This window comes from Balaenoptera acutorostrata, chromosome 15 (genome assembly GCF_949987535.1).
Source record: "Balaenoptera acutorostrata chromosome 15, mBalAcu1.1, whole genome shotgun sequence".
Classification (NCBI taxonomy): Eukaryota; Metazoa; Chordata; class Mammalia; order Artiodactyla; family Balaenopteridae; genus Balaenoptera; species Balaenoptera acutorostrata.
In genome coordinates, this window is record NC_080078.1 from 66,244,747 (window position 1) to 66,260,505 (window position 15,759).

The 15,759-nt window shown below is 35.2% G+C and overlaps 1 protein-coding gene across 7 annotated transcripts in view; it reads right to left on the reverse strand.

Annotated features, from left to right (window-relative positions):
• Window positions 1-311: 311 nt before the first annotated feature.
• The window catches only part of RBM39 (RNA binding motif protein 39), a 30,303-nt gene continuing 14,855 nt past the window's right edge, over window positions 312-15,759 (reverse strand). For 5 of the 7 annotated variants that reach the window (XM_057528379.1, XM_057528377.1, XM_057528378.1 and 2 more), the window contains 9 exons: window positions 13,403-13,540; window positions 11,283-11,348; window positions 9,085-9,289; window positions 8,447-8,524; window positions 4,633-4,683; window positions 2,484-2,565; window positions 1,893-1,998; window positions 1,365-1,443; window positions 312-1,276 (listed from right to left, as the gene is read on the reverse strand). In XM_057528379.1, coding sequence (XP_057384362.1) covers window positions 1,176-1,276; window positions 1,365-1,443; window positions 1,893-1,998; window positions 2,484-2,565; window positions 4,633-4,683; window positions 8,447-8,524; window positions 9,085-9,289; window positions 11,283-11,348; window positions 13,403-13,540 — 906 coding nt within the window. In that variant the 3' untranslated portion in view covers window positions 312-1,175. The remainder of the gene's footprint in view (window positions 1,277-1,364; window positions 1,444-1,892; window positions 1,999-2,483; window positions 2,566-4,632; window positions 4,684-8,446; window positions 8,525-9,084; window positions 9,290-11,282; window positions 11,349-13,402; window positions 13,541-15,759) is intronic. The other 2 variants (XM_057528380.1, XM_007193205.3) reach the window with 1 other exon arrangement.

Below are 15,759 nucleotides of genomic sequence, written 5' to 3' on the forward strand. Positions count from 1 at the left end.
CTTTTAAATAACGAGGCATTTTTCCTCCCCACAAAGATGTCCAGAAAACGTAAGAGAGACTTAAGTATGCCCAGGTTTGAGGCCTGGTCAAATCAGTTTGGTTTTCTTTTTGGTAAATTCCTCAGTTTTGATATAATACCCTAAATAAGTAGTACAGTACTAAGACTGATACAGAGGAATGTAGAGGGACAACTTGAGGGCAACAGTTTAAGAATTTTCCCAAAGAGGCAACTAAAAAGTCAAAGAAACTAATATTCTATTTCCAAGTTTCTGTGACTTTAAAACATTTCAAAAATGAAGATTTCTTGTGGCCTTTTTAAGAGAATTTTATTTGAGTGGTTCTTACAAAGATTGTTGCAATATGAAAGTCATTTGTTTGATAGAAATATCAAGCTGTCTTGTCAAACACACTGAAGTAACCCAAAAATATATTTCAGAGCTCACAGAGCTTAAAAAGAGCAAAGATTATATGCAACCAGACAAAACCTATTTCTGCATTTCCTATTTCTTGCTCAGACTGCTTTGCTTACCAGACTGTCACTAAACATCTTGAGGAAATGCAGGGATCATTTTGTTTGGAATCTTAGACACACCAGAACACATAATATTTACAAAGAAACTTTTACAGATACATTAATTGAAAAGATACCATCCAGAAATGTAATTTTGAAATCTCCTTTTCTTGCCAGTTGATCAGAATGCAAGATGAGATGTTAATCAAACAGCGCTTTTAGCTGTCTTGAATTTCCATAAACTATGTATTCCAGAAACCTCTGCTAAACCATTAACCAAATATCAACATTAGTGAAATGTAACTGCTGTGTAAAAAGTTAGGCTTCTGAAACATTAAAAACATCATTACATCCCTGTCTGCCTTTTTATGTTAAGCACATTTGTTCCCCTAGAGCTATTCCTATAGATCCTTAATGTAATTTTCTACATGTACATTTAAAAGGCAGAACAAGAGAACAGCTTTGTATACAGTGGGATTTGCTAGTTAGGGAGAATGAGCACACTGCATTCCTGTTAACATTTTTATTTTTTCAAGGTAACAGGAACTGTATACAAATGACAGTAGACCCTTGCCTCTTTATTTTTATCTAAATAAAAGATAACTCAAGATGAATTCTCAAGAAAGAAAAAAAAGCTATGTACATAAGGGACTATATTTTCCTTCATCGTCTACTTGGAACCAGTAGTTGTGTTGCTGTCATGGAATCAGGAAAGAGGTTGTGGTATGTTGGAAGAGGTACATATGCTGCTGTTATCATTTTACCTGTTGAAAGAAACACATATGGTCATTTAGCTTCTTCACTTAGATTAGACCGTTAAAAACAATCACTCAGAAAAAAGGTCAAACTCACCAGCAAACCACCTGCCGTGCAATGCATTGACAGCAGCAATGGCTGCAGCAATTGATGGGCACTTCACATACACATTGCCCTAAAATACAACAAAAAAGGTTAAAGGTGTGATATACAACATGGATTCCAACAGGTTTATTCAAGTTACCTATAGAAAAACTGCTCTATAACTGCATAATTGTTTCACTAGCTAATATATATAACCTAGAATTTATTGAAAATAGTTCATCATCCCCAAAACTGGCCTTGTTACTATCTTCTATGATGTGAAAGCTGCCGAAGAATGAAATCAAGGTGCCAGAATTTCATGGCAACCTCTGAACACTAAACAGCAACAATAATGCTACATGATGACCTGAACTATTTTAAAAGTGTCTTTATTTTGTAGGGGGTGTATTTAGTCAGTATGCTAAAGCTTCTCTCAGGAAAAAACAAAAAACCCCAATACGCTCTAAGGAAAACCAGTGATCATAATATGCCCCAAGTATGTGTGAAAATTAAGACACAAGAAAGTAACAATCAAAATACCTGAGCTGAATTTTTGTCAACATAAATATGAATAACTCCTCCATGTTTATTACATTCTTCAATCACATCATCTTTAATCTCTGTATCCCATCCAACTTCTTCTTCTCTGTAACAAAGTATTAAATCTATGAGACACTACTCAAACTTATAAAATGATAGACACATACTCTAATCTGTATAAAAAATCTTAAGTGTGTTCTTTTATTTTAAAAATCATTTCTGTTTAACATTTAAGTGGTTAATTGACATCTTTCAAAGATACTTATACCAAGTTTATCACCATTTCATAGGACTAGGAAAAGAGTATACTGGTGATACAAATAAATACTGATACTAACTTCACAGAAAACTACTAGATATAAAGGGAAAACATAAAATCTACAAAGCTTTCAAATGAATTCCAATCTTACAAACACATTCAAGGGAAACCATTCATAATGTGCATAAAAATAATTATACTAAAAGGATCAAAATTGTGGCAGTATTTGAACTATGATATGTTGAAAACATGCTAAATGTTAACTTAGACAAGTTAAACATTAAAGATTTCACAGCATACCCTTTTGAACTTGACCAAAGTATATTACTTACGTTTGAGGGTTAAACATGTTAGAGAGTTGGAAACACTGTGTTGCAAGAGGTTGAACAGAGGCAGCTGCAGCTAATGCTGAAGCTAAAAAAAAAAAAGAGAGGGAGAAATCAGTTTCATGGAAAATGCATCAGAATATCCCTATGAATAAAACAAAGCCCAATATAACCACTGGACCCACAGGGTGAAACTAGGGTAGTCAGTCACTTCACTAATTCACCATATTCAATAATGCTATCAAACATCAGTGTATATAACAATACCCCATTTTAGCTGCCGGAAAGCTAAGGCAACTTAGTATGTGAGACAGCTGATCCTAAGGTGGGACTTTTGTTTTTAGAAGGGAAATTAAACCTTAAGTGTAGTGAAAATTCATTCAATTAGACAAATATCAATAATACAAACAAGAAAATAAAAAGACTGATTTCGTAGGACTGCTGGAGTTTATACCCTGAGAAGCAGGGGATGATGCAAATACAATCTTAAAATGCCAACTAAATCTATACCATGTTTTATTTCTTATGTTTCTGCCCATGAATATATAGTTACATATTTTCTTTTAAATATATAAACATTATAAAAGGATGAAGTTTTAAAAATAATATACATAAAACCATCCAAGTATTTAAGATTTAACATCTCAGGACTATAAAACGTACTACAACATCAAATTAATATTTTTAAAATGATTAGGTCTGTTCCAGCAGGAGAAACACTAAAAAGAGTAATATGTATCTATAATAGTCATTGTTAAAAATAAAAAACTACTGGACACTAATACGTAGGAGCAAATTTAAACCAATGTTGGTTTTAAGTTTGAAGTGCATTTTCCAAGACAGTTGCTCCACTGCTTTTACGTGACTTAGAAAACATTACCAGTAGCTGTTACAGAACTCACCGTAATCATAATATTTGACCAAATTTCATTCCAAAACATAACAATAATAAACAAAGCTATGGATAAAACAGTGCATTAGAAATTATGGTAATTAAAATGAACAATAACCTGAGGAAGTATAAGAAACATTCCACTGAATAAAAACTAGGGCTGTGCATGAAATACATCATGAAAAAGATAGTTTCTGAGAGAGTAACAAGTGCTTTTTGCTTCTTTATAGTTTACTTCAATAAACAAGTATTTGTCTTTCATAAAACTTTGTATGAAAGTAAAAATGCTAAGATAACTAAAGTCAAATTCTACTGAAGAAAGTTAAAGATGCCAAGTGTGCTTATATTACAATAAAAAAACGAAGCCCACTGTGTACCTTTATCATAAACAAATGGAAGTATGCTTGGAAAAAACACTAGAAGGTCACTGTATGCTATGAATACTGAAAAATATTAGATAATGTATGATGGAAATATTCCAGCTCAACCTAGATGAATGCAGAACACAATGAATTCAGCATAGAAATATAACTAAGAGGAAAATCCACCAGTTCTACTTTTAAAAATCTGTTAGGAAAAAAAAAAAGATTGAGTACAATTGTCTCTTTTGCTGAAAAAATTAAGATACACATTTAATTCCTGACTATCAAGGAACAAGGAAAGACCTTTTTCATACAGAATCATTTACCTAAACGACTTTAAGTATATCCTGTAAGATACCAAATTACCGCAACAAAATGCTATATTAAATGGCAGAGATTTACTTGATAATTGAAAACTAAGAAAACAATAGCCTATTTTATAAATTGTTTCACAATCTCTGAAATCTACATGCAATTTAGTTCTGGATAATCTCATTGCTTGGTACTGCTTACACAAATCACTGGAGTTAGTTTTTCCTACCCTTATATTAAGTTCACAGACTCCATGTTCTGAAAGATTTGTCTACTAAAATGACAAGTTTCATTTTCTGACATCTATATAAAAACGTACAATCAGAACACAAAGATAGGCATACAAAGCTGAAAATAATTCTAAGCTAGCTACACCAAGAAAAAGCATGGACATTTATCATCTTTATTCATGTAATTGTAATGACTTGGATTAGGCCTTCTGGCTTACTGTTAATGACACTGTATGTCATTCTGACAAAACTGGGCCCAAAATACAAACTACAGTAATAATTATGATATGATATATATACACAACTATGTCCTGCTACATTAACATCCACTTCAAAAACAAATAAAAAACTCAACTCACCTTCAGTCTGTTGGGAAAGTCTTGTTTGCAAATCTATAACAAAAGAGAATTCTACAGCTCAGTGCAGGAACAATGAAGAGCCTCAACTAACAGGGTAAATGTCAGGAAAGCATTAATAAAAGAGGACTATGGTAGCAGGGTTTATCAAAATGAACTTATAGTAAAACCTGGCAGCCAAACCTCCTTCCCCATTCCTCATTGACAAGGCTTTGGGGCCTTTTTCTTTCCTCCTATCCTAGGAAACTTATGCCTCTCTATTCCTATTCCTAGAACTCTTCCACATCTCAAAGGCATTCCACAATACTACTCTTCACATGGGAATAATGGGAAATGGGGAAAGGGAAGCACACCGGTCAGAAAATGCATGAAAACCCTGATCTTGAGAATTCAATTCCAAGTACTTGGGATATCAACTATTTATTGTTCTATCAGTGTCAGTTAGCATTTTAAACTTTAGAAGTTTATGGTGAAAGAGTAAATACTGCAGCAGTACACGTCAAACACTTTTAATAATCCACCGATTAAGTAGTGAAAGACCCCATTCTAACCATATGTATATATTAAGTTCTTTTAAGTTTTAAGTTGTCATGTCCAGCCCAGAAGGTGGTAGTTTTATTAGGTCTGATTTCCTGGCCTATTCTGGAAATTTAATGAGGCAGGAATGAAATCTAATCAGATTTACTATAATATATGCAGTACAAGAAAAATCTAAACATCTAGTCTGTATTAAAAATAAACAGAATGGTGATTTCTACCAATATATTTTCTCATATAATCATTAAAATTCTACATGAGAAGGCCAATTAAGAGAAAGCTGCCATGAAGTGAAAGCAGCAAGTGTGAAAAGTAAAGAAAATGTCACAGTATCCAAAGGTATCTTGAAGTTTAAAAATTCTAGAAATATACAACATAGAAATTGTTTGAATTCAGTAACCTAATTTTCAGTAACACGTGATGCAACTGCAATATTTTATTATCATTTGGGCTTCTTGTTGAGTATACAAAATGATCATAAAACATGGGCAAAAATGAAAAGGGATCTGCAGCCCAAGTCACATGGGGATGTAAGAATACCTGGGTGCTCAAAATTGGCATCCCAGGGAGTTGAAGAAATGTAACTGGTGTATACTGAAGGAACTTGAAGATATGACCATAGGAACACTGTCAATAAACTTTAAATTATAAAACAATTTGTCTTTTTTTCCCCTAAAATGGGAAAAAATGTTTAGGTATGAGAAATCCATGCTATATTAAGTGTATATAAATCAAAATCTCAAAAATGGTTCTTCAGGTCATTTGTAACAAGTTAGGAAACAAAGCATGGGTTTCATAAAGATAAGAACTAACTTATCTTAGAAAAGACCCATTAAACTTCCAGAATAAAGACACGTGGATATAGTGATAGGCCACTCTTGGTTTCAAAAAACAACTTTTAAGAACTTAGGCAACAAGGGCCTCAAATATTGACATCAACACTCAGCAATTTATCTAATTTTAACAAGGAATGTGTAAGGTTTTAATGACAGAAGAAAAATACTCAGTTACGTAAATATTTACCTTAAAAGAGTGTTGATTATTAATCCAGTAGTAATAGCAATTTACCAGAAGTATTAAGAAAACAGAACCAAACTTTAAAATCATCTATCAACACTAAAAAGGGGGAATATAACAAATAGTTAACTAAATGGCTATTTTAAGCAATCCACATGGACATTTAGAATTTTCAGCCTTAATATAAACTACCCAGTAAGTGTGCCCAGGGAAGTATAGTCACATTCTTCATTCATCATAAGAGAAATAATGGCTTAGGGAAATAATAACGTCTAACACTGAAAAACTATAATTAGGCGAAGATATTGTTTATAAACCAAATCAACATATTTGATACAGCAGCCAGGATGTAACAGAAGACTGTTTAGAAATGAATCGTATGTATTTCTATTAAATCCCTAAAGGCACCAGCCTCTAGTGAAATACCTAGAATATGGTAAACACTAGCATTTTTCTAAATTGTTGAAAGAATGACCTGAACAATGGGAAGCAATACACAGATACAGTTTTCAGGTAAAATAGTAACTGTCAAACCAGAGGCTAGGATATATTTCTGAAGTGATGGGTTTCCTTTAGTATCTTCAATTACAGTACGTGACATTCTATGACTACGTGTTCACTGCAAAGAAATTAAATGTGTAATACTTGTTTAAAAAGTCAAAACAAACAAAACAATAATTTAGAGAAACCTGGAGTCATTAAATGATTCATAAATACAGAAATGCATTAATCGTTATAACTGTTCTTCTCATATGAATATACTAACATGATTGTCAGTAATTTTAAAGAACTACCTATCAGATTTCAAAATCTATCACAGTTTGAAAGGAAGCACAAGACCCTAGAAGTACTCACAAACTTTCGAATATTCACTAAAAAGAGGAAAACACAGAAGCGCCCCCTATAAAGACTAATGCAGATGCAGAAATGATCCTGTTAATGGCTTTTCAATTGAAAAGGAAATCATCAAGCAACCACACAGAACTTTTTATATATCCAGATGCAGTACCATGATCTTATATTGCCATACTTTCTTGGGTTAGTGTTTCTTGTCATCTAAAGTACAAACTACAAACGGTTCTTCTCAGATATTCTAAAAGCAAGGCTTCAACATCTCAAAATTTAATGCTATCCTAGCTCATAGATTTGGGTTAATTTCAAGTACCTGAGCCACAAAAGAGAAGAAAACAATGTGATTCATAAACTAAACCCACTGTTACATAATTGTAAGAAACTATCAGTTCTCTCCCTCTTTTCCTCACCTCTCCAGGCACTTCATTCTACAACTCTAAATCTCAAAATACAGTTGACCTTTGAATAAGTTGGGGATTAGGGACACCAACCATCTGAGCAGTTGAAAACCCGTATGTAACTTATAGCAGACCCTCCATATCCTTAGTCCTTCCAAATTCATGGATTTAACGAACCATGAATTGTGTGGTATTTACAACTGAAAAAAAAATCCATGTGTAAGTAAACCCTTGCAGTTCAAACCCATGTTGTTCAAGGATCAACTGCTGTATGTTCTAATTAGGAAAGCAGTTTTCTCTGCACTCTTAATACTGTAATTATTTTAAATAAAGCTTGATTCAAAGGCCTCTGGTAGCTTTCCAAACAAAAACATTACAAAAACCATTTTTCCTTTGAAACAATATAAACTTTTTGGTCTTCAATAAAAGTGACACATTTAAAAAGATTTAACAACTTACAGGGACTTCCCTGGTGGTCCAATGATAAAAGAATCCGCCTTAGAGTGCAGGGGACGCGGGTTCAATCCCTAGTCAGGGAACTAAGATCCCACATGCCACGTGGCAACTAAGCGCATGCGCCTCAACTACTGAGCTCGCGTGCTGCAACCTACAGAGCCCACACACCCTGACACCTGCGCACCACAACTAGAGAGAAAACCCGCATGCCACAACTAGAGAGGAGCCCATGCGCTGCAACAAAAGATCCTGTATGTCGCAACTAAGACCTGGATGCAGCCAAAAATAATAAAAAAATAAATCAAAACAAAAACAAAAAACAACCGCAATTTCAACTAGAAATTGGTATGCAGGGTTCAAAAATACCCTGACAGTTTATTATGAGTGGATAATTATGTCCTATATCACCACTTCCTTACATGAACTCTTGAAATTTGTAAGTTAAAAGTACTTGATGAATTGAATTCTCAGTAAGTCCTTTTAAATGCAAAAATTTGGCAAATTTTCGAATTAGGTGAAAAAACAATGATTTCAAATAGAAAAGATTCAATTCCTACCTGCCACAGCACCAAATGCCAGAGAGCCACTCATTTGCAAAGCCTGCTGTGCTGCTGGTGGGATCTGCAAGCCTGTACCTGTAAAAGAATAGGTCTTAACGACGTCCCTGCTTTGTTAAGAGCGGGAATATCCTCATTTTCTGGTTGCGTAATACCAAAGTCACTTCATTAAAACAAATTACAGTGGTCTTTGGTAGCAGGGCAGGTGAGATTATTTCCAGGATCTCCTTGGATATCAAAATCCACAAATGCTCAAGTCCCTCATATAAAGTGGCATGATACAGTCTGCCCTCCGTACTCACAGATGTAGAACTCACAGATATGGGAGGCCAACTGTACAGGCAGGAGGACATAGTATTAAGCACTGCAACTAAATTTACTCTGAAGTATGAGGATATAATTATTATAGAAAGCAAAAGAAATCGTGTAACATATGCTGTGGTACTCAAAAAGCACCACCATAAAGTAGATTCTATTACAATTAAGGCAATGAATTTCACCTATGAAACCACATGTGCTGCCCAAGGATAACAGTCAACACCAAAGTAAGAAAAAATAATTTTCTGTTTATTTGTCTGCATGGTTACCTTTCTCATTACGGTATCAACAAATCATTCACAACACTAGGATAAACTTACCCTCTGCGAGTCTAGCCATTAACTGGAGACGACCAGTTGTTCCCAAGTCAATTCCAGTCCTTTCCAGTTCATCACTGTCCAAAAATGAGCTAGCACTGGAAGCATCAGTACGTTCAGTAACATGACCAACTTTCATTGGCCTTCCTGCTAGCTCAAATCCATTAAGTTGTTCCAAAGCTTTCTTGGCACATTCTGAATCAGAAAACTATACAATTGAGAGGGGGATAAAAAGTCCAATAATTACTCATATACGCAAGGTAAAGAAACCCTTACTTATTAAAGCTAGTATATTCAATAATTACATATGCAAGGATGATAAAGTAACAAGTTCAAGCTGTAAGTAATATAACCTAAATTATCAGACCACCAAAGTTTACGCATATTAGATTTATTAATGTGGTGGTTTAAATGGCAAGACATTATCAAGTAATGACACCTGTCTTTGGGAATAAAGAATCTCGGTAACAAAATGTGAAAAGTAGTTTTTCAAACATCAAAACCCTTTTTAATATGCTGGAATAAATTAAAATGTTGCTTCTTTTCTCTCATAAAAGTACACTATTCAGGAAAATTAAAAGTTCAACTCAGGTTTTTAATACAAAACTTAATTTTTAATACAAAATTCTGGGTCATTGTTTTATTGCCAGTTAACTAAGTATTAGTCTTAATTTCAGGATGCAGACACAATAAAACTTTAATTCACACAATCTGGTTTTAATATAATGGAAGAATGGGCTATATTCTAATTCCACAGCTTCATCTTTCATCAGAATGTTGAATTGTTTAAAAATAATTTTTTTCCATTATTGAGATGGGAACAATTACAGATAGTAGTTACAAAACATAAAAACATTTACACACACAACAGAACCATGTAGATTTACATAATCTTGCTTTAAAAAAAATATTTATTTATTTGACTGCACCAAGCCTTAGTTGTGGTAGGCGGGATCTTCGTTGCCACATGCAGGAGCTTCGTTGTGGTATGCAAACTCTTAGTTGTGGCATGTGGGATCTAGTTCCCTGACCAGGGATCGAACCCCGGGGCCCCTGCATTGGGAGCTCGGAGTCTTAGCCACTGGACCACCAAGAAAGTCCCTACATAATCTAGCTTTGCATACAGATCAGTAAGTCACAGGAAATAGTTCATACTTGATTTATGTTAAAAAATTAAAATGCTTTGCAAAATGTCTTCATTGTTTACATGACGTTTAGTAGTGTTCTAGTGAAAATCTGGCCAGTGAGCAAATATTCAAGCACTAAATCTAGCACATAGAACACTAAATACTTTAGATAATAATAGAATGAAATATTTGTAAGTTGCATGTAAAATCCCTTGAACACCTTTTTTTTGGGAGGGGGGAGATCATGCTAATGTTACTAGTAACAAAATAGCATGTTGGTGTTTTATAACTTTTTCCTTTTCACCAACACACACTGAGGTAGGTAAAATCCCACTGAACAGTGGAACATATTCTTATCACTACAGAATAGGTTTCAATTTTATTTAAATTTGGTTATGACACAATTGTAATTTCTTGATAAAATCTGGGATCTCTGTATTTTAAAAATTTTGTGTGTACAATAGCAGCAGTGGTGACAACTATCTGTATTTTAAACTAAAAATGTGTTTCCAGCACTTTCCAAGGTTAAAAAATAATTTGAAAAACTGTTCTCATGTAACTGGATTGCATCATGAACATTAATATATAAAGAGTTTATTTTTAAAAGGGCACCTCCATTCACAATTATTCCAAGCTGCCACGTCATACCCTATTCAGGCACTGGGCTTCAATGGTCAGCTACAAACACTTTTAATAAGGCAATCCTGGTCATGGTTGTCCGACGTGTCCATATAAAAAGTAAGAGAATTCCAAGAGACCTTTATGCAACTAACATCTTGTGTCACAAAAGAGTCATACTGAAGAAATCCTAAAGGAGTGAATGACTTCAATTACATGAAGAGTTGGCTAAGCAAATTGACCATAAACAGAATGATAGCAAACTGCTTTAAGTTTCACATTTGGTGGACACCTTTAGCTACTAAGAATTGGCTACTAACAGCAAAATAAGTTAAACCACTTGAAAATATTAACCTTACCTCCTTCCCCACTATCAATAACCAATAAAGCTTTACACTATGCTACTCAAAATCAAAACCTTTTAAGTCATAATGTTAATCATGGTCAATTGCTTACCGTAATAAATCCGTACCCCTTGGATCGACCTGTTTCACTATCCATCATGAGCTGGATACTTTCAATCTAAAAATGAAAACCATAATTATTATTTATATAAGTGAAAAAGGGGGGGGGAATATTTTACCCCTTGAAACACGATTTTAAAATGGCTCCCCCTAAAACATAATAGAAAACATATCACAATCCCTCATGCCCAAAAAATCTTCTTTCTAGAGGCCAAGGACCTTCCTAAACAGGAAGTTATGCACTGGGGAGTCTTTTGCATCAAAAACCACTAAAAATCTGAAATCCTTTGCAGAATACAATGTTAAAAACGAAATCAACCTTTTTTCTTCCCCTTTGCTAAAATACACCAAATGTTAATTATCAATTATGCCAGACACAATAAATTGCCTGAAATGTTGGAATAACTAAAAATAACAATTGGATGTGGTTGATGGTTGCACAACACTATGAATATGCTACAAAGCAATGAGTGTTCACCTTAAATGAGGGAACTGTATTTACTACATCACAATATCCCAACAAACTCGGCCATACAAAGGAAGCATGAAAAATTAAAATACAGCACCCACATATTATATTTCATGTTCTGGTTGTTTCAGGAACGTATTCATTTTGTAATGACTGACCAACTCATACAATTATGATTTGTGCACCATTAATATGTGTATATTTCCAATAAATATAAAGCACCCACAAAATTAAACACCCCAACTTTATCATTATTGACACATAAAACAGTTTAACAAAGGGGTTGAGTGGGGTAGTGAAAGAAAACAACGAAATGTATATCCAAGGGCCATAAAGATTAAGTAGTGGACAAGGTACGACAGGAACCAAGATTTTTATTCATGGCCACACAATGAATTTTTTAAACCAGAGCACAGCCTACTAGTAACATTTATTCTAACCATCTCTTCTAAAATGATGAGAACTAGACTTACCCTGGTGATTCTTTTGAAAAAAATGCATAAAAATATCAAATTACTATGTTGTGTATCAGAAACTGTTAGTGTTGCAATTCAACTGTACTTCAAAAACAGACTCATGGGGCTTCCCTGGTGGCGCAGTAGTTGAGAATCTGCCTGCCGATGCAGGGGACACGGGTTCGAGCCCTGGTCTGGGAAGATCCCACATGCCGCGGAGCAACTAGGCCCGCGAGCAACAACTACTGAGCCTGCGCGTCTGGAGCCTGTGCTCCGCAACGAGAGGCCGCGATAATGAGAGGCCCGCGCACCGCGATGAAGAGTGGCCCCTGCTTGCCGCAACTAGAGGAAGCCCTCTTACAGAAACGAAGACCCAACACAGCCATAAATAAATAAATAAAATTAAAAAAAAAAACAGACTCATGGAAAAAAAGATCAGATTTGTGGCTACCAGAGGGGTGAGGGGTGGGGGGTGGGGGGTGGAGGGCAGAGGGAAGAGTTAGATGAAAGTAGTCTAAAGATACAAACTTCCAGTTATAAGATAAATCAGTACTAGGAATGTAATGTATTATTAACACTGCTGTATACCATAAATTAAGACGAGTAAATCCTAAACATTCTCGTCACAAGGAAAAAAAATTTGTTACCTATTTCTTTAATGTTGCATCTGTATGAGATGACAGATGTTCACTAAACCTACTGTAATAATTTCATGATGTATGTAAGTTAACTCACTATGTTGTACACCTTAAGCTTAGACAGTGCTGTGTCAATTTTATCTCAATAAAAAAAGAAAAAAAATGAGGACTAAATGGGCATAAACAGTCTAATTCCTTACATATCAAGTACAGAGAAGCTTATATACCCCTAAATTTTCAGTAAGAAAAACTATCCCAAGAAACAAACCAAGAAAAAAAAAATCTCTTGCTCCAATGCACAGTACATTTTATCATTCAGGTTGATTTGAAGCTAATACCATGCATTTCACTGTAGCATTACAAATGTTGATAGATTCTGTCTTCAAATGCTATCTTCAGGGAAACTATCTTGATCTAAGTGGTCTCAAAAACTTTATAGAACCACTCCAATCCTAACATTAATCTCTTAGAAACATGACAAAGCAAATAAATTATTGTGCAGTTACATTTGTTTCAAGATTTAGGATCCACTGAAAAACTTGGGACTTACCCTTCCAAAAGGCTCAAAGATCCCCCGAAGCATATCTTCAGTTATGTTAAAGTGTAACGAGCCCACATAGAGCCTCATAGGTCCAGCACTTCCCTTTTGTAGATTGTTTGCCATTGCTGCAGCTCTGTTTTTTTCTGCCTACAAGTTAGTTAAGACAACACATAAGGCACATCACACACATCCATTTAGAATGAATAAATACCATTTTGAGCAGAGTAGTAAATCCCACTCATACCTTAGCTTTGCTTAATGACAACCGACATCAAACTATGCTAAGTGTTAAGTCATACATAAAAGAATATTGGGGGACTTGCCTGGTGGCGCAGTGGTTAAGAATACGCCTGCCAATGCAGGGGACACGGGTTTGAGCCCTGGTCCAGGAAGATCCCACGTGCCACAGAGCAGCTAAGCCCATGAGCCACAACTACTGAGCCTGCGCTCTAGAGCCCGTGACCCACAACGGCTGAAGCCCACGTGCCTAGAGCCTGTGCTCCACAACAAGAGAAGCCACCACAATGAGAAGCCCACGCACCACAACGAAGACCCAATGCAGTCAAAAAAATAAAAATAAATTAAGATACATATATATTTAAAAAAAGAATATTGTACGAGTCCACTTACATGTGACTAATTAATGGCACTGAACAGTACACTTAAAATGGTTACAATGCCAAATTCTTAAACAAAAATTTTAGATTTTACTATGACATTTTACCACAATAAAAAAATTTTAGATTAAGTTTTAAGAGCATATACAAAACTCATATAAAGCAACTATGCAAGGTATTTCATATATAAAATGTGATCAATCAAAACTACATTACTATCCCTGGTGGCACAGTGGTTGAGAACCCGCCTGCCAATGCAGGGGACACGGGTTTGAGCCCCGGTCTGGGAAGATCCCACATGCCGCGGAGCAACTAAGCCCGTGCACCACAACTACTGAGCCTGGGCTCTAGAGCCTGAGAGCCATAACTACTGAGCCCATGTGCCACAACTACTGAAGCTGGAGCACCTAGAGCCCATGCTCCGCAACAAGAGAACCCATCGCGATGAGAAGCCTGCGCACCACAACCAAGAGTAGCCTCCGCTCACCGCACTAGAGAAAGCCCACACACAGCAACAAAGACCCAATGCAGCCAAAAATAAATAATAAAAATTTTTTAAAAATTAAAAAAAACCCTACATTATGCCAATCTAAAGCAGCATCCTGGTAACAGATATGCCAAATCTGGAAATATAAGATTATCTCCTGGAAGTGTTAAATACACTCATTATTCATGTGCTCTCAATATCACTGTTACTCAATGTACAGTAGTACACCAACTGGCTGTCCATCGTAAAAGGACTTAGGTCAATATAAATCAAACCAAGTAAACCATTCAGTTCAGCAGTCATTTTTCCCCATACCAAGTACTTCTCAAAGGAAATAGTTCTCAATTTATATTCTAACACAAACTCCTTTATTTTAACAAACTGGGGCATAATAGGAGATTAAAGTTAAATGAATTCACAATCTCATTTATCAATGTGATTCTTCTGAGCCCTTTGCCAGGCCAAGGTACACACTATTAGGTTTGCCCTCCATCACGGGAAATGAATTGAGCAATGATTCTCCCCAGCCTGCTTCCTAACAACTATTTTCTTATTGTGACATATAATCAAATGATAAATACCCAATATTACATACTGCTAAAACACTATGTAGGACCTACCATCATCTTTTAGAGATAGAAGGTAGTAATCTGACCACAGTTACAGCTTAACAGTGAAACTGGAATTTCACTTAAGATCTGGTTACAAATTTTGTGCCTAACTATAAAATGATGTAAAAGCTTGATGAGTAACCAGATTTTTCAGGAGTTATGAGGAGTATTTGTTTCAGGGGTATGAAAAGGAACGAACATAACTACTGTTATTTTGTATCGCTCAAAAAATATTCTTTAAATCCTTAGGAATTCCCTGGCGGTCCAGTGGTTAGCAGTGGTCGGCACTTTTGCCACTGCCACGGCCCGGTTCAACCCCTCGTGGGGGAACTAAGATCCCACAAGCCGCTCGGCAAGGCCAAAAAAAAATTCTTTAAATCCTATATTCTCCAATTTAAAAATCTAAGTTATCAGGTAGTCACAGAAATCAACTTGTTTCTTAGTACAAAAAGGTACTGATGAAAAATCAAAAAAATACTTTCACGTTAATATACTCCAAGAGAATGATATATCCCAATTTTTCTACACCTAAATGAACTAAAATATTAACACTAATTTCATTTTTACAAAGGCAACACTCATTTATTGTGTAGCATCAGCAAAGAGGAATTAAATCATAATTTGGATTATCTTAAACAAAAAACATTCTCC